The 20,655-nt window shown below is 38.4% G+C and overlaps 1 protein-coding gene across 2 annotated transcripts; it reads left to right on the forward strand.

The window, feature by feature from the left end:
• The first annotated feature begins 243 nt into the window (after positions 1-243).
• Positions 244-11,816, forward strand: fgf8a (fibroblast growth factor 8a). 2 transcript variants are annotated; one of them, XM_066693585.1, is made up of 6 exons: positions 244-1,144; positions 1,255-1,291; positions 2,790-2,970; positions 7,409-7,515; positions 9,345-9,392; positions 11,447-11,816. In XM_066693585.1, the coding sequence occupies exons 1-6, from the start codon at positions 1,113-1,115 to the stop codon at positions 11,723-11,725; spliced, it is 684 nt and encodes a 227-aa protein (XP_066549682.1). In that variant the 5' UTR covers positions 244-1,112; the 3' UTR covers positions 11,726-11,816. The 2 variants fall into 2 exon arrangements, with proteins under 2 accessions (XP_066549682.1, XP_066549683.1); XM_066693586.1 differs by lacking the exon at positions 9,345-9,392 and having other exon boundaries at positions 250-1,144.
• Positions 11,817-20,655: the final 8,839 nt, after the last annotated feature.

Genomic DNA, 20,655 nt, shown 5'->3' on the forward strand with positions numbered 1-20,655 from the left:
TTACAGCCCCTCCTATTTACACGTCTGTGTTCACTTTATCCAGGTGAGTTTTTTTTTTTTTTTTTCCTTTTTTCTTTTCTTTTTTTTTTCTTTTTTAGATGGGGGGTGGGTGGGTGGGGTTGGGGGGCTGCTATTGTTCTGCAGTGAAAGAAAAAGGAGGCTGGTTCCGAGAAGATCTTCCTACCAGTTTTAATCAGGGGGTGCAGGCGTGAACAGGGGGTTTGACATTGGAGACTGGGAATGGGAGTAGAGGAGGGGATAGGGACTGGGAAAGGAGTCAGTCTAACACTGCTGCTCATAGAGACAACATCACACAGTGCTACTATTACTACACGGGACTCGGCGACTATTGACTGACCTAAAGGACATTAACTACGGGATCCTAACTCATTTATCACCAGGACAAGCCTTGAAGAAGTGACTCTCGCAAAGGATTTGTCTGCTCTGGAAAAATATGTGAAATCTTGAAACCATATATTTATTTGGATAGTGTAGTACAGACTTAATGCAGCAAACTCTTGGAAATGCATCGGATCCTTTACAATCTTGCGTATTTATTTCCTTGTCTTGCACAGGCGTTGCATTAAAAACCTCGTCTGTATCCATTTCGGCTTGCACCGCAAAAGGCATCCCTGGCGGCTATATCGTCTACGCTTGATTTTTTTTTTTTTTTTTTTTGCATTTTAAAATCATTTTAAAGCATGAAGTGACACTTGTTTTCGAGCATGAGAAACATCTCATGTCAATGAATGAGCCCTTGACTGGGTATAACGTTGGACGACCCTGATAGCACGGATTATTTATCTGTGCTGTTGGAAGGCATTGATTTGGTAGATATATTGTCTTATTACACAGATATATCTTTTATTTTGCTTTCCTTTGGCTTCTCAACATATCACGTTATCCCCCCGCAAGAAGAGAGAATAAATAAAGATTAGGACAGTTGCCATCGGGGTGAACTCTATCTCCTTCAGCTGTTTTCCAGATAAGCACCGCTATCTCCTCCATAGGTACAGTGGGATTCTTGAACTATTTGAAGAGAAGATAATTTGGCTTATTTAAGTCATCTTCAAGGACAATCAGACCACGTATTATTTCAAAGCAACTTCAAAATGAGACTCATACCATCAAGGTTAAGCTACCTGTAAGTATATTTCCTGTTAAGTTAAATGCGACGTATTGTTTCAATTTGTTATATTGTATTTTGATACATTGAGGTATTCAGTCTTCTTTTTGTTTGTTTTAATTTTGCAGATTACTTCACTTCCTCGCTTTATGCTTCCATGCTCAGGTATGTTACTATTATTATTATTATTATTATTATTATTATTATTATTATTATTATTATTAAGAAAATGCTAATGTTGTATTTCTCATTTATTTACAATATTGTATATGGATTGATCGTATCCTTCCATTGAAATGAGGGACCTTAGTATACAACTTGATTTAATGTTATTACTTTTTTCTATACCTAAACCATCCAAGACGATTTATGAACTTTCACGGTGAGTGTGTATAAAGGGAATGCATTATATATATATATATACGCACACGAGGGCTGTCATTCGTGCAGCACATACACATGACATTTGCATTAACCTATACTGTCATGTTGGTAATGATATTGATTTCTAACGTGTTTACATAAGATGTAGGCTACTCTGTCCAGTAAAACGAAATGCTCGCAATACAGCGGAAATACTAAATAATACAACACCAAAAAGAATTATATAACCTAATTATTGTCACTGAAATAAGTTACTTCTGAATTTTACACACACATCTTGAAAACACGTCTATGTGGTTTTTTAAAAGGCGATGGTTTAAACAGATGGAAATAGTGTATGGCTGAAAAATTGAGAGGCACTCGTTAAGAATTCAACCCAGGTAGAAAGAGAGCGGAGTGGGATCATTCACTGCTGAAATACTCCTATTTATCAGATGGAGGTCCTACTGAGTGGGGACAGCGGTCTCGCCACATGCTGGACTCGTCACAAACTGGCAGGCATTTCTCTAACATATTGGCCCTGGTTTTAAAGGAGAAGCAAGGGCAGAAATAAATGTGCCAGCGACTCATCTGTGGGGAATGTCATAGGGGCCACTACGAGGGCCAGACCTTCATTCATCATCGCATTGTTTCTTTAAAGCAGACCCCAGAATTTGACAAGGGGATTTTAGCTGCGGATCCAGCTAGATCTCCCGCGGAAGGGAGCATCTCCCCTGAACATTTGTTCAAAATACATCTTTATAAATGTCATTGGATGTAACAGGTTTAATTGTCCAAGGGCTATTTTTCCCTCGGGTTGCGCAGTATACCTGCATATGCATTGCAAGGTTATCTATCAGTTTTTAAAATACATTCTACATATCACACTCCCTTGTGCGTATAAAAACACTTAATGTATGCGAAGTAATCAAGTCCAAACGACAATCCATATACAATAGCAACTGTCAATTTTGATTTCATATTATTTTCTTGTGCTGTCAAAAGTAATATTGATAATTGTAAAATACAATATTTACGCAGGCAAGACCTATAGGGCCTACTATTTAAAAATAACTCAATGGGATATTTAAAATACAGCAGTTAAATTTAGTGAAGATTTATATGATTAAGCCATATACATACAGCTACTAACCACAATACTGTAATACATGTACTGCATAGTGTGATACATGCATGTACAATATTGTATAGACTACTGTGTGTAGATAGCATTTTAAGGGCAATAATTAAGAGAATTATATAAAGGTATGTTGTATATCTCTTTTTTAATTTCTTAAAGGTAACCATTCAGTCCTCGCCTAATTTTACACAGCATGTGAGTGAGCAAAGTAAGGTGACGGACCGGGTGAGCCGTAGGCTAATTCGGACCTACCAGCTGTACAGCCGGACGAGTGGAAAGCATGTGCAAGTTCTGGGGAACAAGAAAATCAATGCCATGGCAGAAGATGGAGATGCACACGGTAAGCAATTTTGGATTTCAAATGCATGGTGGGGAGAGGGCAGCCGCTGGTCCACAGCATCTCAAAGTAAATACATGTGTGACCATATGGGGTTTAACGAAGAGGGCATGTATGTAAGAAAGCCAATTCAGCTGCACCAGATTTGGTTAAAATACCACACTGCCCCATTCCAGGATCAAAACGTGAGTCCGTCCCAGCCCAAAGTGAATATTTATTTCAAAGAAAATACATGCACACAACCAACTAAAACGAATATGAGAAATAAAATTGCATTCTTAAAAACTTAATGAAACATTTGTTATTGTTTTTATAGCGTATTATTTAAAGTATTAGTTATTAATAATACTGATAATAATATCAATAATACCCTACTACTAATAATAATAATTAATAATGCAAGTGTAACTTGCAACTTGAATGTTGTGGCATAGGCTACTAGTCTGGTTTATTAGACTAATACAGTTAAAAAAATAAATACAAATAAATAATATCTGTAGTAATTAGAACATAAAGTAATTGAAAGACACAAAAATGAACCGTTTCTCAGCATTACAAGTTGTAAAGAGGCCGCAGAGTGCGGAAAATGTGAGAAATGGATTCTAGCTGGTTCTGGAGGTGATTCTCCAGAGAGACCCGTATGTCTGGAGGAACCATTAGGACTCATCTGACTTGAACCTCCTGAACATTTCCTGCATAACTTTCCCTCCTCTTCGGGCCAGGTTTAGGATCAGATATGTCTAGCCATATTTTAACCTCTAAACTTAAACCGTCTTTTTTTACGAACATCTCTTGTATTATTTAAATATTTGTGTAACCTTCTGGAACAAAAAGATGAGTCTGCATCACAATGAGAGGTCACTGCGCGTGGGTCTCATAATTGCAATAGCAAAGTAAAGATTGACGTGTTTAACAGTTGTGTTGAACTCCTAAAAACGCACGGAGTCCCATCTGCGGCCCGACCCCGAGGAAAGCTCCGTCGGCCGAGTACATCTCGTCAACGTTTCTTTTGCCCAGACTCGCTTTCTCACACAGGGGCAATATGATAGAGGAATATGATTTCATAATTCAAATCTGCCATCTATGCCCTTCCACTCCAGTAAATCTGGGCAATTCTGGCATTCGCCTAGATGCCCGTGAACTGTGTGGTCGTCTTCACGTTGAGCAGGAAAATAATAATAATGTTAATTTTAAATGTAATTAGGATTACCTGTATACTTGCATTTGTCAACTATAAAGTTAAATTCTACTGTATTTCGATTTTTATTTTGGAATTGCTAATATTGATGATAATAATAATAATAATGCTAAGGTAATAATAAGGACTGAATTTTCCTGCTAGTTTCCCGTGCTCCCCTGAAGCTTGATCTCTCTCCGCAGTCAGTAAAAATCAATACTTTCTAGACCTTTTACTGCCTCTAGTGATTGATTTTCGTGCCGGCCGTAGATAGAATTAAGGGACATTTTCTCACTTATTCAATTAAAAAGCTGACCCTCGCTCAGGATAATAAACATGCAAATTATCATATTTGCAAAATAGTTTCAAATCAGCACCAAACACAAATAAAAAATATATATATTTTTTTTGTTGTTATTTGTGTTTCCTTATATTGAAAAAAGTCAGTCCCTTCAAACTTAAATTTACACTTTATTCTGCTTTAAAAAGTTCCGCCCAATGGATGTCCCTTTTCCTCTATTCGGTTTATTATTAATATTAGGATTATTAGTTTTATAGTCATGACCATCATCTCATGGACACATTTTATACAATTTACAGAATGCAATATATTTTAAAAGTTGCCCTGCTGTCCATGCTGTTATCTGACTGCAATATAAAGTGGTTTAAGAATCAGGTTTAGTTTTTTCTCTGAAGTATATTTAAAGAACATCTGAATCATCAAAGAAGTCCTTTAGTTTGTCCATCTCCACACTGGCGTCTTTCGGTCTGCAGAGATTGCTGATACTTAAAAGCTAGAGTTGGTAGCTTTAAATGAGAGTGGACTTAGGTTGGCTAATGAAGTTAAAAACTCAAAGTAGCTATTGTACCTCCGTTGAATGAGAAGTTAAAGTATTACATTGTTTACACGGTTCATATGTGTTGTTCGTGATTCTGATTGGTTTTTCTTCCTTCGCTTTTTACAATATATTTTTTAAGTATCTAAATTCATAGAGTGATATGTGGCTTTCTCAAAGAAGCTTTGGGACAGCAATGGTACAGATGTTGATATGGGTGGTCTGAGGTTTTAATAGCAAGTTATGGTAGAATATGTCTGATGTAGCCAAATCCTTTGTCATGGTCAGGAAGGTGAGAGTGTGTTCTTAGAATGAAGTGGCAACTTGAGGCTGTGGGTCTCCTTCAAGGGAGGAAAAGTGAAAAGCCACAGACATAGCCAGCAAATTCCAGGCCTCGAGGTAATCGGGTTGGCCAACCCCCTCCACAGACGCGCACACACACACTATTTTTTTTTTTTCTTTCTATTTTTTGAAGCAGCATTGATTGGGAATTTGCATTGCTTTTGTTTGAAACTCAATCAATGGCTCCATTAAAAACTGAGACTAAATCAATAGCTCCTCTTGACTCGCACAGACAAAAAGGTGAAGCGCACTCAGACGGATTTTTGCTCCCCGGCCTCTGTGTCATTTGCTGTTCTCACAATGACAGGGGGCTGAAGTCGCTGGCCAGAGCCCCACTGCTGCCCCTCGTCTGTCTGGGTCTGTCAGGAGAAGGTTATTACATGCACACCTGACCCCTCAAAGGGACGGCCTTCCTCACGGACCACCTTTCCTCTGTGCCTTGATTCCTGTCACTGCAAAGGAAGAGAAGACGTGTCTTTCCCTTAATTCACTCCCGGCCTTATTAAACAAAGTGCAAGGGCAGAGACCTTTTTTCCCTAAAGTGTTGAATGGGCTTAGTTCATTTTCACTCGTTGTTTAATCTTTATTTAACCAGGCAGGCTTCTGTCTGAGATTAGAATCTCCTATTGATGGAGGATATGGTCTTGAAGGTCATACAAATAACAAAGGGTGAATCACTCCACCATAAAAAAATTAAGAATTGTTCACAATGATCAAACCCAGGATATGTCTCCACTAAAAAATGATCAGCATAATATAAAACCCCTTGCTGAAAAAATTAAGCAAAAAGTTTTAAATTCTCCTTAAGATCCAGTCTTATTTAGCAATAGTTCTAAAATGCGCATTGTTCGCTATTTTTGGAATTGAGTCTATCTAGATTGCACAATTGAACATTATACCAATTTAATTATTTTGTACTGCAATTTCCCAGATATAGCATATGTACATGTACAAATATCAACATATATGCAGTCTGCAGGAAATGTATAACCAGTCTGAATATGACTATTTTAAAGGATTACAATACCTTGATATGTTACTAGGTGTATAACACCTTTGCTTAATTAAATATAGGTATACTATGTATAAAGATAGTTGTGTGGTTTTCAGATTTTATTTTATTATTTAAAGTTGTTCTCTTTCATATAAAGGTCCAAGTCTAAAATACTTGTCAATCTGGAGTAGCACTACTTCTATTTAAATTGTTACCTCTCTTACCTAATTTAACTGTTTAATACTTTAGTGGTTATTGTTCTTTTTGATTATTTTGGCTAAAATTAGATGTTTAATCTCCACCTTATTTATTATGAATTAATATCATTATTATAATTTTTATTCTGTTTATGAATCCGCAATTACAAATGCACTCTTCTTAAGCTAAGCCCATGTTGTATAACGATAACCTTAATAAAAGGTTAACGAACCAGTTTAAAACATTTTCTTATAAGTCCGCTCCCTTGTGTTTATACTTCTTGTGGTGCTTTCAAACAATACAAAAACACTACTAAATTATTTTTCTTTTCCCCAGTTACTATTCAAGTTAAAATCAAAACACCACTATAATGTGGAAAGAAAAAATAACGTCTCTTTCCAGATCACATTAAACTAAAGAAGTGGATAGGCCTTTACAATGTCTTTTTTTTTTTGATCCCCCCGCCGTCAAAGAAGTGTGTTACACATGTTTTTACCATTTTACAAGAATTTAAGCTTACATAAATCCTCAGGTATTACAGACAGGCAAGAATGCTCCCTACAGATTATGATATATCTCTGTGTGCTTTAGTTTTACGTGTATATAGTTAAAGAGCAAGCATGTGTTTGAGATGAGGATTGAAAGTTCTCTGTGAGCAGATACACAGTTGCTGCACAAAGGGGACACAAGAATGGCCTGGTTCTAAAAATGGATCTCTCCTGCCTAATTGTAATTGGTAGCTGCTGGCAACTGTGCTTTTAATTAATCTTCAGCCAAGGGGAGTGCAATGGGGGGGTGGGGGGAGAGTGAGAGTCACTCACTGTCTGTCTACTATGTGGGCCAGGGAAGCACACAGCATTGTTATTAAAAAGACCTCTTCTTTTGTTTCCGCAGCCAAACTCATAGTGGAGACGGACACATTCGGAAGCCGGGTTCGAATTAAAGGCGCAGAAACGGGATTCTACATCTGTATGAACAAGAGGGGGAAGTTGATTGGCAAGGTAAATGAGAAAACAGTGGAAAAGTTGTCTGTTTTTTTTTCTTGTGTTATTTATTTATTTTAGTCCATTGAAATTGGGTTCGGAAACTTTCTTCTTCAGTAAAATGTTTTTTGACCCACATCTACCTGTGTTTTCCCTTTCAATCCGGTGCTCTGGTATAAGTTACTTGTGCATTTGAAGTAATGTAACACATGGTTAAGTGTAATACATTTCTGGAAGGTGTGGTAAATCCCACAGTATGTCTTGGCCCAATGATCTGGCAAATTGTATGGTAAAGTAGTAAAGCAGTATTGTATGATTTTTATATGGTGTGCGCTTTATTTTGATATTGAAAGAGTCAGGTGGGTTTCAGGTTGGTTTTGCAGTGAAAACAATTTAATCATAATAATATCAAGTTTTTAAGTATAGACACATTTCCTGACTCGCACCAGGTTTTGCAAATAGCCTAGGGTCCGACTGGTTAAAACTTACATAGTTGTTGTAAAAAGCAAGGTAATTGCCTCTTTCTTTTTGCTTGAGAGCATGTATGCTTTTGTTCTTCTGTCTTAAACAAGTAACTTTTTAATAGCTTTGTTATTGTGTCCAATTACATGCTACTCTCTCCATGACAGTGAACGGAGCTTTCTTAGTGAAGTGTACAGAAAAAGCACTGAGCTTCCACTATTAGTTATGCTTACACCCTCACTTCTTACCATCACAGGTCTTATAAGGCTTTCTAAACTTTGCTTTACGATCGTCCTAAGGCCTAATCAACAGCCCATGGACAAAAACTCTAGTAACTTCAAAGTTCTGGGGCCAATGCAATATTGATTGGCACCTGATAACTTGATCAGAGTGGAATTGTGTGCATTTTCTTTCTAAAACTTGAATCTTTTTGCTAGTCATTGGTTGTATTATAATCATAGCAAAATGTAACAGTGGTGGATTAAATTACTTGTAAGCTACTCATATGGAGAAAAACAGATTCGAGTGAAATTACATTTTCAACTGTTAATTAATCTTTTTGTTGTTGTTAGCAAATTCTATTTAATGTTATGGCCAGTTTATCACCGTTTATTATGATTATTATTTGTCTGTTGATCATTTTGTGGCATTCATAGGACTCTACTCTATTCTCTAGATTCTAGAGTCTAGAATAAGAGAAGGAAATGTTTATTACATTTAACGAATAAGAGTATTTCTAAAATAAATATAGGTAAAGTAACATGGTAACATTTGCAGACGTTTACCATTTTTCCATACTTCAATTGCGACTCCATGATCTCTGACCAGAGTTCGTTTTGTAGATCCTCGTCAGCATTTATTGGTTGTTCTGAGGGTGACAGGGTGTGAGGAATTGGATCGTTCCTCATTCCTTTTCCAAGCGTGCTTGTTCCAAGGGTAGATTTGTGCTTCCTTCTTGCTGTGAAGAGTAATAAACTCGAATGCAAACACTCCCCACAGCTCACCAGCACCCTGCCTGTGATACCATCTGTATGGGACCCTGATCTTATTCTATGTGACATCTCTGCTGCCGAAACGCAGCCTGTATCGGATTGCTTTCGGAGTGGTCTGTGTGTCACTCTGTTTATATATGGGCTATTTTTAATAGCCCATTGTGCTAAGTAGTAGGAGATTTGTTTACGCTCTTCATTCAGCTGATGGAAGCAGCGATGGGTCACAGGTTTGGCTAGTGTGATCAGGAGAATATAATGTTATGTCCTTCCTGCCTGTGGTACAGAAACAGTAAAAGGATGGATGTTGTTGATCTGATCATTTTTGTATTTGTAGATGTTGCCTTTTTCACAAGAAATGTCCTTATTGTGGTTTACCTTTTATTTTACCTTCAGATATTACCATGTTGTACAACGCAAAGTCTCCCTGACACATGGATTAAGGTAGAAAATGCATAGTATTTTTGCAAGACAATTCTGAGCCATCCATCCATGCCTATTTAAAACCATAACAGACAACAATTACCTTGAATTCAGCTGGATTTACATTACAATTTATTAATTTAATTTTATGTTTGAGAAAAGTAGAATCAGGGAAGGTAAAGTAAATACAAATGATAAGAAAGATTGTAATCGAATGTGTGTACATTCATTAATCAACAAGTTTTGTAAATCAAAATCATAAAATCAAAAAAAAGGAAGACTAGCAATTTCAAATTAACCATTAGTCCTAAGAGAGCCTGATACTCACGCAGCATTGGGATACATTTAAGTTAATAACTGTCCTTGGGGAGTCCCTTCCAGGTGTCAAAGAGTATAGCAAGACTGCATATAATTTGTCTGTGGATCCCCATATTTATTTATTTTATTTATTTATTTATTTATATTTATTTATAAATATATAAAGGAGGGTTGGGCTTCCAATGTAGAATTTCATCAGGCTTCTGGGATTCAGATTCCTGACTTATTAATTGTCCAAAGAGACGCACATGAGAGCTATAGGTGATAGGTATAGGCCAGTAGGTGAGTTGTGGCTGTAGCAGTGTGAGGAGGCGGAGGAGCTGTAAGCTGATATGTACTTGAGTAAAGGGGCTGCTGATTGTACAGGGCCGGGGTCAAGCATGTTTGTATATCGAGAACACACCTAGAGTGAAGAGTCTGCTGATACGGAGCCACTGTACTGCCAACAGCAGGCTCCTGCGCAGAAGCGGCCTCTTGAAGCACAAAGGAATTATTCCAAAAACACAGTCCGTCTCTTTCTCGGAACACCTCGGGTGGGCATCAGGAACATTGGGTTGGATACGTGAGGGATGGATAGTGTTATTTTGTCGTTTAGATATGTTTTCATACCATTTTCCACAAGCAAAGTATATTACAATCTTAACTTATTTTCCAATAACTGTGGTATTGCGTGAGACCAGAAATAAACAAGACAACAAGGTTTATTCTTATAAAGGTTGACAGAAATCAGAGGACTACAGTGCTCTGTTCTGAACCAGAGGAATTCAGTGATTTTCTCATTATATCCTATAGCTTTTATTGTATCAGTTGTCAACAGGTTAATGGTTTCTAATCAACAGCTGTGTTTATGGTTAAGTATTAAAATTGTATTCCTTCACAAATGGAAACATTCATTAGTACAGCTGTGAAAGGGGTGTGTTCAGTGTATTAATAATTTAGATGTGGTGTTCACAAACAGACTCCCCATTATTTAATCAGGGTTGACTGTCTTTCAAAAACTTGTAAAGGTTTAAAGACTATTAAAAATGTGTTTAACCCTTTCTCTGAAAAGCTATAAACAAAGTAAATTTGATCTGCACTAAAAATGAAAATGTAATGGGGAAAACAATCTAACAAAAACACGGATTCAATACAGACACCGCTGTAGTAACATAAATGGTTAAGTGAAATAAGTCAGCAGTGAAATAAATACTTTTCGGCAAACCTTAAACCTTAATGTACAGTGACATTTTTGTTTTGTGTTTCGTTTACAATATACACAAGGAAGCTGCATTCAGCCATTCAAGGCTAACTTCTGTATGAAAAATTAAATGGATTTGCAAATTCCCCAGGAGAGGAAGAACTATTGAGCTGCAATTGATTTCTGTTGGGAATCTATGACTAAGGGTTCACCCCTCCTCCACAGCAGCTAGTGAGGATACAATTAGAATTAGCAGGATTCTCAAAAGTTGGTCTGTCCAGTCTCCTGGGAGTCCAATGTATCAACCCTGTCAGTGTCGCAGCTCCCCCCTTACACACAAACACCACACAGAAAGCAGAATTCTGTTAGAATATTAGATAATCAGTCGGCCTCCTTTGGTTGGGCCAGTAGAATATTTGGATCCACTGCAACAATGGGCCAACATCACTTCAAAGTGTCAATCCTCAGTCCCTCACAGTCACAGTTATCTGTATCTATCATGTATTTATCAGTTTATTTTTGGGTTGCTGTATTACAAAGACTTACTCCGCAATTGCTTTTCTCTCTCCCCTTATAGAAAAACGGCCAAGGCAAAGACTGCGTGTTCACAGAGATCGTCTTGGAAAATAACTACACAGCTCTGCAGAATGCCAAGTATGAAGGCTGGTACATGGCCTTTACACGCAAGGGCCGGCCGAGGAAGGGCTCCAAGACGCGGCAGCACCAGCGGGAAGTGCATTTTATGAAGCGTCTGCCCAAAGGCCACCAGGCCTCCGAACAGCACCGGCCCTTTGAGTTCATCAACTATCCTTTCAACAGAAGGACTAAACGTACCCGTTATTCTGGAGAACGGTAAAAAACCCGCAAGAGACAGAACACAAGGGCCAACGAGAAGAAGAACAAACGGCGGACTCTTCCTCCTTAGAGACTTCTCATCATTTTTTTTGTACGGCAAATTAATATACCAACTAGTTGTTTATAATTTTTCAGAAAAAATAAGAAAAAAAGAGAAAAAAAATAAATAATCTATTTTTATACTCAAAACCTTTTTTTAAAAACGAACTCGTAAAGGGAAAAAGAAAAAGCACGTTATTCATCTAAGGACGTGTGTGTGTCGAGGTCCAGTCGTGTGTTGACTTTTTAGTTCTGTTTTTTTTCGTTGTCATTGCTTTGTTTTTAACTTTTGATGGTTTAGACAAGTTGCTACACCACATCTGCTGCTCATGGAGACTCGGAGGACCTGAGAGGGAGCACTGAAGACAGATGGCGCTGTTTTATTTTTGTGTAGGACTTCTGAAGATTGTTCTAGATGGACCTGGCGCTAGGGCCCTATTGCTCAAGACGCTGCTTTTGTTGTGAAGCGCCTCTTTGGGAAACTCTCAGTGACCTCAGTGGAATCTGGTTTAGTCTTTTTCCATTTCCAAATAACAAGCACAACTACAAAAGCTGTCACCTCTAGAGCATATCATGAACTTACTTGCTCTGACAGCATGACTAGCGCAAATGCAATGTTTTCAGACCACTGTGTTAAAAAATGTGCTCAAAACCACACAAAAAAAATGGCAGCTACATTTTGATACTCTTGGGCTTCCTACCATTGGCTTAACAATATCTGTAAATTAGAGGTCTAAAAACACTGTTTCCCAATGTAGGGAATGTAAGAAGCCCTTTGGTTTTATTTTTTATTTTTATTTTATTATTTTTTTTAATATAAGGCTTTTATTGGAGGATTTGTGTACAAAATAATTTTAATGATGGAAATATTTATTTAAGAAATGTGTATTAAATTTGCATTAGAATAATGAAAGTAAGCATTCTTGTGCCTTCATTTGATGGGTTTGTGTTTGTTATTTAAACATTCCATATACAATCATGTGAAGTTTAACCGTATAGAGTGAGAAATCGATTTTAACCACCCACGCCTGCTAAAACAAACTGACTGTTAGTTTTACACACAGAAAGGGTTATAAAGAGTATTATTTATCAGCTGCTGGAATAAGTTGTGAATTTTAAGCAGGGCTAACATTCAGACCCATCTCATATCTGCCCTTCTCAGATTAATGTCTGGGACTGCATCTCCCCTTTTGTTTTATAAATACAAGAGTTTCCCAAATCAGATTTTTCCATTAATTTTAGGTGACTCAAGTAGCAATTTGTATGTTTCATGAACCATATACGGGGGCTCTGGCCTGCTCCTTTGGCCATCCAGTCCAGTGGTGAAACTCACTATATCTTGTTTGTGCTAGTCTGGAAGCCACCAAGGCATGCTTTTCCTTTTGTGTAACCATCATACCTTAGGATTAAAACAATAAACTAAATAAATAAATGGTATTACCAAAAAACAACAAAAAAAGATAATTGTTCATTTTTATTCTGCAATGCATTTTTTTTCAGGATACAAAATTGCATTGTATAAAACATCTGCCTAAGGAAACAAGTTACATTGTAAAGCACAGTCAATCAGCTTGAACAAGTAAATAACACAAAGCTAACAAGAAGCTTAACATCTCTGAACCATGCAACGACCAAGAAATCCGCAACAATGAGACCGAAGCCGTTATGTGACGACAGTTACGACAAGAGCAGGTTGTTGATTTAGAGTTAAACAAGGAAAGGGTAGCGGCCTCTAATATTGACGGGCAGGGAGCTCCAAGATGAGGATGTAATATTACAGAAGGAGTGTCCCCCTACGTGAATTTATTGACGCAGGGTTTATGAGCTGGCCAGGATGTAGGCTGCCACAGCAGATCAGAGAGGCGGTCAGGGATGGTTTGTTTTGGGGTGGGAAGTCTGATGCATAGTGTTGACTGTTGTACAGCAGGTGAGTCTGGAATTGAGTGATGTGTTCATGCAGTTTGGTACCAGATACAATTCCAGGAAGTTGGTGAAGTCCAGTAAGTAGGGTATAGGATTGCAAAAAACAAGCAAACAAACATAAAACAATAGAGAGAAAATATTTTATTTCAAATTGGACAAAAGAAAGACCAATCTAACCCTAACTAATCTAATGTAGTTAGGATAACAACCACCTAATAGATTACAATCATAACAACTTACCTGCTGGACAGTGTTCATGGCATAGGTGAACTGAAATTATATCTTTACATAGACATCATATGCACCAGCTGTGCTTTCTGGTAATGGTAGTCTGACTTGAAGGCTGTCATTTAGTCTGCAACATTGCCGGTGCAGTATCTGTTTGATGGAGTAAATAAGGCAGATTGTTAAAAATTCAAATGAAATGCTGGGTTTTATTTCCCGTGTGCTGGAACTGCCCTTCTGTGACTTCGAAATCACACAAATTACAGAAGTCTGCACCGTTCTGAGTACGCCCCACTGTTTCTTCAGTTTCCGCACGGTCGGGCATAGCCGTGCGATTGCATTTGAATTAGGCCCGTGTACAGCGAGTTCACAAACAATAAGGACTAATTTTGGGGGCAAATGAATCTCTTTTCTGGATTGTGTGATGCTGGAGGAAGGCGGAATCACTAGGTATTGTAATAACTCTGGGTAAGTGTTGCTCTCTGGCCCGGGGGAGGGGAGAGTGACGTGTAGGCTGGAGTCAGGGCCTACATCCCTGTTCTGTTTGAAAAGCTCTAGGAGTCTGTCCATCACTGTGGGATTTCTCCCAGGGGAGGGCAGCCATGTTTGCTCTACTCTTTAGTAGTAAGTGCTGCAGCCAAATTTCAGAGTTATGTTGTGTGCAAAAGCAGGCAGGTGCTTTCTCTAATCCCTAACCTTTAAACAATTTGGGCTTAATCTGCTTAGAACACACATCTTTTGCCCGGGAGCAATACCTGCATGCCTATGAGCACAATACCTTTAAAGTGCCTTCAGTAGGAGCTGTTTGGATGGATGGCACACAAGGGACATAATTGTCTTTGGGGAAATAAATATAATTTCAGATGGACAGGGGTTTTACAATTCATTTTAACAATTCATGTCTTTCTTTGCACACCTCAGACAAAGATTTGGGAGCTAGATGTGTCCTTTATGTGCAGTACTTATTTAATTTATGTTCTTAACACTGGAAATTGTATTGACTATCAGTATCAATAGGGGAGCACTCCTCTGCAATCTATAATTAAAAGTAGGATGATCTGTCCTTGAAAACAAGGTAATGCATCAATATAATGGCCCACTTTCTACATTTTCTCTTGCAGCACTGTAAAGATGTGGCCCTGTAGTAGCTAAAACTGTCCACCTTTTAACATCCCCTCCATTAAAGATATCTCTTGAGAACTAGAATGGGAAACCTCTCCCTCCAGTTTAATTAATGCCAGTAAAAGGCTGATGCATTGATTAGAGCTGGAGGAGTGTGAGTTGGCTGTGGGAAAAGTCACACCTTCTGAGCAGCTTGTCGTGCCATGCAAATGTAAGGCAATTCGGGAAAACGGGGAACAAAAAAAAATCCCTTTCATCCTTTTATCCGCCCCTCACCCCCCACCCCACCTCACATCAGCTTCAGCCTTTTATAGCCATTAAGCACTAACTTCTTAATTGGCTAAGGAGCAATTCATTCCAGAGGAGTAGGAACTGTGGCAATACCGACCGAGGTTTGATCATAGGAGTCATACATCACCTTGTAATCCAGCCAGTGCCCCAACAGGGTTCCTCCAGCAGCCACTTCCTCCCAGAAAGAGAGGACAGTCCCCTAAATTTGGGCATCTTTACTTCTCAGCTTGGACCTTTGTTAACTGGAGAACACATAAGGTATCAGTAGAGAAATGGAAAAGACATAGCTTGTTCCTAGACTTCACCACGACAGCTGATCAGTACATGTAATTATGATTCATGTCCGTTTCCCATGCCATCATATCTCAGTAGAACATCTGTTCCACATCCATCTATCTGTCCAACTACCATCCTGTAGCTACCCATTGCATTAACATGTGAATTTAGTCTGTGTTGAAATCAGCTCCTGTCAAACCCTTACGACAAAAGGGTTTTCTCATTTAAAGTTACCGAGAGTGGAAGTTAATCCTTCAATGTGTCAGTAGACTCAGACAAAGCGTGGGTTTGTTTTTGTCAGGTTGGCCAAGAAACCTCCATTTTTACAGGACCCTTGCTCGATCCACCTTGAAAGACTGCAGGAATCTGTCAATGTAATCTCGGGCCGCAGTAAAATACTAATGACTGATTTCATTGCTCTCCTCGCTGCCTCGGTTCCTTTATGACTTCCACTGTAATTTTCTCATTGAAGCTGTTACATTCTCCTGAGAAACAGCATGGGACTGCTCAGACAGAATCCGTTTTCAAAGTCTGGTTACTAGGACTTTTGTAAACACAGTGAAAAGAACGAGATTCATTGAAAACAAATGTATTACACCAATTCTGTGATTAATGCATCAGGTACTAAGATATTTGCCTATCTAAAGAAATAATAATAATTTAAAAATGTGACTAAAACCCATGTGTCTATTGTTGAAGGAGCTTTATGTGTTTGTAAGCTATGCTATTTTTTTTTTTAAAGCTGTAATTAAATGTATTTGCTTTGGGTGTATACAAGACTAAATTGATCCTTCAATGTATAGTTAACAAAATCCAAGACTAACTTAGAGTAATCATGATTCTTTACAACTCTAAACAGTTTTAAGAACTTTAAAGTGTGTTTCTCCAAAGCCTGAAGGGACATCTCATCCATATTTTGTGTCAAAAAGTTTCTGCTTTAAAGGGTATTTAATTAATGTGCTTCGCCATTTCAGTTTTGCATCTTTACCGTTCCTGAATCTTTCAATTACATTCTCCATTTAATGCAATAATAATAAGACGAAGAATAATAAGAATAAGAATATAGCTTGTACAATGTGTTACAAAAATATTAAATAATGGCAAAAATGTGACTTATGTGAGTCTTGCACTTTAAACTGTGCTCTCTGTGAAAGTTTGGCAATCAATAGTTATTTCTATACAGATGTTGTTACGATGTAGGCCTAAAGAACAAGGATTTAAAAAGGAAACATCAAATCATACATGACACACAACAGACTTAAAGAAAATATGACATAGTGACTTGTGAATGAGATAATCACAACATACAACATCATATTCCCAGCGCACAGGTAAATACTGCACTCATTTTATGGGAGAATGTGGTGCTGAGACTTTTTATCTTTTTCCTTTAAAATGCAGGGTATTTGGTATTAGCTTTAGTGTGTTTCCTTGATTGTGTGTTGTTGTTGTTGTTGTTTTTTACTGGTATACAGTACTTCCCTGCATCACCATATCTTTGTTCCCATTCCCTCTGTGCCTCTTTGGGGTCAGATTTTAACACGGCACATGGCACATGGGTAAATTTCTCTTATCACAGGCAACGACGGAGTGAGAGAGGGGTTCTTTAACCGGCTGATGCAGAAATGCAGTGTACAATGAGCGTACAGAGGAGATCAGATGGTGCAGAGCTCATTGGCAGGATTGCCATTCAGACCAAAACAAGAAAAGGCAATCTAAAACTCAAACATGCTCTGCCTGCACTGCTCGAGGAGCCCCATTCAGGGAGGACCGCTGGGGACCAGGGGGCTGGGATCCTGGAGAGTTGCCAAGGCTGGGTCAGGTGAATTGGCTGGGGTACCTTATCTTACTACACAGTGGTGACTCTGGCTGGCTGGCCTGCAGCACTGGGGGATTACTGGCATGCTGAGCCCATTTTCTAATTGGCATCGAAAGCTCAGGCTGGACGTGTGTGGAAAAAGAGGTGACCAGCCTGACACGGGATCTCCAGAGAGGCTGTGTGCGCCTGATTGCCCCAAGTCAGCTCAGTGTTGAGATGGGTTAAATAACATAACCTCTGTGGTCCTTCCCATGCTTCCTTGTTTTTGTGATGTTTACAGAGCTGCACTTTCTCTGAGCATATCATAGAGCTGCTTTTATGTTCTTAATTGTGAACAAGAGAAAGAGAGACAATGTTTTAAGATAAGCCTGCAGCTTACTGAAGAACAGTTTTGTTGGAGAGGCCATAAAAACAGCAGCAAAACTGGAGGGTCTAATTGGAGTGCAAACATTGATCAAAGAACAGGTCGAAACAGACAGTTAAACTGTTTATATACAGGACTTTTTAGGGGATTTGTTGACCTTTCCAATTGGAGCTGTAAACTTTTGTTTGTCCATGCATTTTTAAGGTTGATTGTCAGAATTATCTGAACAATTACTAGCTAAATGTGTTTGCCAGCTCACAAAGCAACCCCCCTCTCACACACACACACATACACAATTTAGAAGATCAAAAGACGGGACCCCCCCTCATTTCCTTCCAGTCTTGTCAATTCAGCTGGGAATGCCACCATAAATGAAGATTCAAAACTAAATAAAGTGTAAAGGTTTTGTTTTTTAAAGAGCTGAGCACCCGCTAATGCATTGACTTTCTGCAGATTTGCATTGGTTTATCTCAAGAACACACACCTTAACAACAGCACAAGTTACAGATCCCACTATTGTACAAATGCTGAAAGGCTCAAATCTCACTGTGCAGTAATGTGGAATACAACAACAAAGTACTGAAACAAACAAAAGTAGGGGCTGTGACAAATACACAGTGAAGTAAAAGCATACAAAATTAAAATACCCCTGGGACATCTTATCGATCTAAAGAATATTAAAACATTGCAAAATCAGTTACTTGAATTGATTACAATTATAGAACTTCTTGTTTGGCCCCCAGATCTACAGAGGATCCGGATTAGGACTAATATACAGCCTTGATAAATAAATGTTTGAATTGCAGATATTTTCAGATGGAATAGAGGGCTGATTTCATGAATTTAGAGAAATGATAACTGGAGAAACTGCATGCCTTTCTTTCTTTGTCATCATCAAATACGACAACTGTTACTTCTACAACAAATACTACTTACAATAATAATAATAAGAGCTTGGGACTGGGAGCTTGGATACAAAACTGATATTATGCACAGCAGAAACAGTATTTAGTCATATTAATTATCAACAATAACAGTAATACAACTAGGAGTTTTGTTTTTAACCTGCTGTAGAGAGGCGTCTATACAGCACAAACAATCTTTATGGACTGTATATACAAACAACAAATACAAAGTTCTTTGAAGATAACATCTGCACAGACGAGAGCAGCTCAGAAAGTTCAGCCTGTCTGTTAACCCTGCTTGTACGTGCGTTCATTTTATTTTACCTACTGAAAACCACAAGAGAAGGTGAGTGAGGCCGAGAACACAATAGACAAGTGTAAATCAAGCCCTGTTTACACCTAATAATATATACTAATATAAACCCTCTTTTGCAGGCTGTGTAATACCCCTCTCTCTTTCTCATTGAGAACTGAAAGCTTTATGATGTCCTCAGTGCCCACAAAAATGCCCTTCTTAAGAACAGGGGATATGTGGAGTGAGCTGAAACTGATAGCTTTGATAAACAATACATAATTACCTTTTTTAGTTATTTATGCACAGGCCTAATAATATTTGGACCGTTGTGGTCACCATCCTTGCTTCAGCATGCTTTTCTTGAGAGGAGTTCGCTTTGGTTTTGTTCTGAACATCGGCATCAGTTAAGAACACAAAGGGGCTAAACGGTGAGCACAGATGTTCATATTAAAAAGCAAATAGTAAAATGCATATATCTTAATAGAACTTGAATATTCACATATATATATAGAAGCTTTACTTTGGATTTCACAGATTAAAAGTTATTCCAGTGTCCTGATTTTAATGTCTTCTAAGAAAACTTTATAAACAGTTTTAAACACCCCTATAGGTATTATTCATAAATGATCCCCCCACCCCTAGAATTGTCCCCTGCAGCACACCCGAAACCCGTAGTCAACACAGAAAAATACTCAAAGCATACGGTTGAAAAATATTTATCTTGTAATAACAAAAAGGCCTAATTTGGACTTCAAAACAATAATAATAACCCCAAAAAACAGGTTAAAACACAGAGGCATATATGTGAGGGTGGGGGGGTGATGCAGGGAGAGAGAGAGAGGAGATTACAGGTTTTCGAAACTCTTTCACACGGTACATAGGTTGTTTTTTTATGTTTTGTATTTTTTTCTCGTTTTTTTTTTTTTTTAATAAAAAAGAAACCCCCAGATTCTTGCGAGGTAATATCTGTGACAGGGCGCTGAATTGAGCGTGCTCAGCGAGTGAGACTGTGGAGGGCTGCTGTGTGCTGAATAGTGAGCGCTCAGTTAGGGCTCGGCGCTGAAAGAGATGAGGTCAGGCCGGCGCTTTGGGGGAACAATGGCAGCCACCAACTAGCTGCATTTCTTACAATCACATACCATAACCCCCTGATCAAATGGGCCCTTTGTAGCACTAATATAAAAACATGTTATACAATGACGATTTGGAAGAATGACATGAGGAGGGGTCAGCCATCAGTGAGAGCTGAGGGGCTTGTCATACACAAAAACATCAGAAGGAGCAGGCCAGCTGGGGATGTATGGGGCTTGGAGGGAGGGAGAGAGGGGTTGAGGCTGGTGGGGAGAAGGGGTGGGGGGGTTATAGAAAGCACAAAAAAAATGCCTGCCGTAAGCAACAGAGCATGACTTTCAGAAAAAAAGGCACATGCACAGGCCAAGGGAAAGAGGAGAATAAAACAAACAAGAGCAGCAGTAACAGGGAGCATTAAAAGTGAACAATTTCTAAATGTTCCGCATACATTTCCCCTTTCTGTAAAAATGGTCACTCATTTCCCATAAAGACCATGAATTCAATTTCATTCTGTTGACAAACGTATTGAATCAAGTGAACGAGGTTGAGACAGTCTACAGAAAAGAGTATGTAATCTCTCATCCCCATTTAAAACCTCCCA

The sequence above is a fragment of the Amia ocellicauda genome, chromosome 20, assembly GCF_036373705.1.
Source record: "Amia ocellicauda isolate fAmiCal2 chromosome 20, fAmiCal2.hap1, whole genome shotgun sequence".
Taxonomy (NCBI): domain Eukaryota; kingdom Metazoa; phylum Chordata; class Actinopteri; order Amiiformes; family Amiidae; genus Amia; species Amia ocellicauda.

Excerpts from the sequence above, each read along its gene's own strand:
- fgf8a (XM_066693585.1), top strand. The coding sequence starts at position 1,113 with ATGAGACTCATACCATCAAGGTTAAGCTACCT. Across the intron at positions 1,292-2,789 it reads CTTTATGCTTCCATGCTCAG|GTAACCATTCAGTCCTCGCC; the intron begins GTATGTTACTAT and ends AATTTCTTAAAG. Across the intron at positions 2,971-7,408 it reads AGAAGATGGAGATGCACACG|CCAAACTCATAGTGGAGACG; the intron begins GTAAGCAATTTT and ends TTGTTTCCGCAG.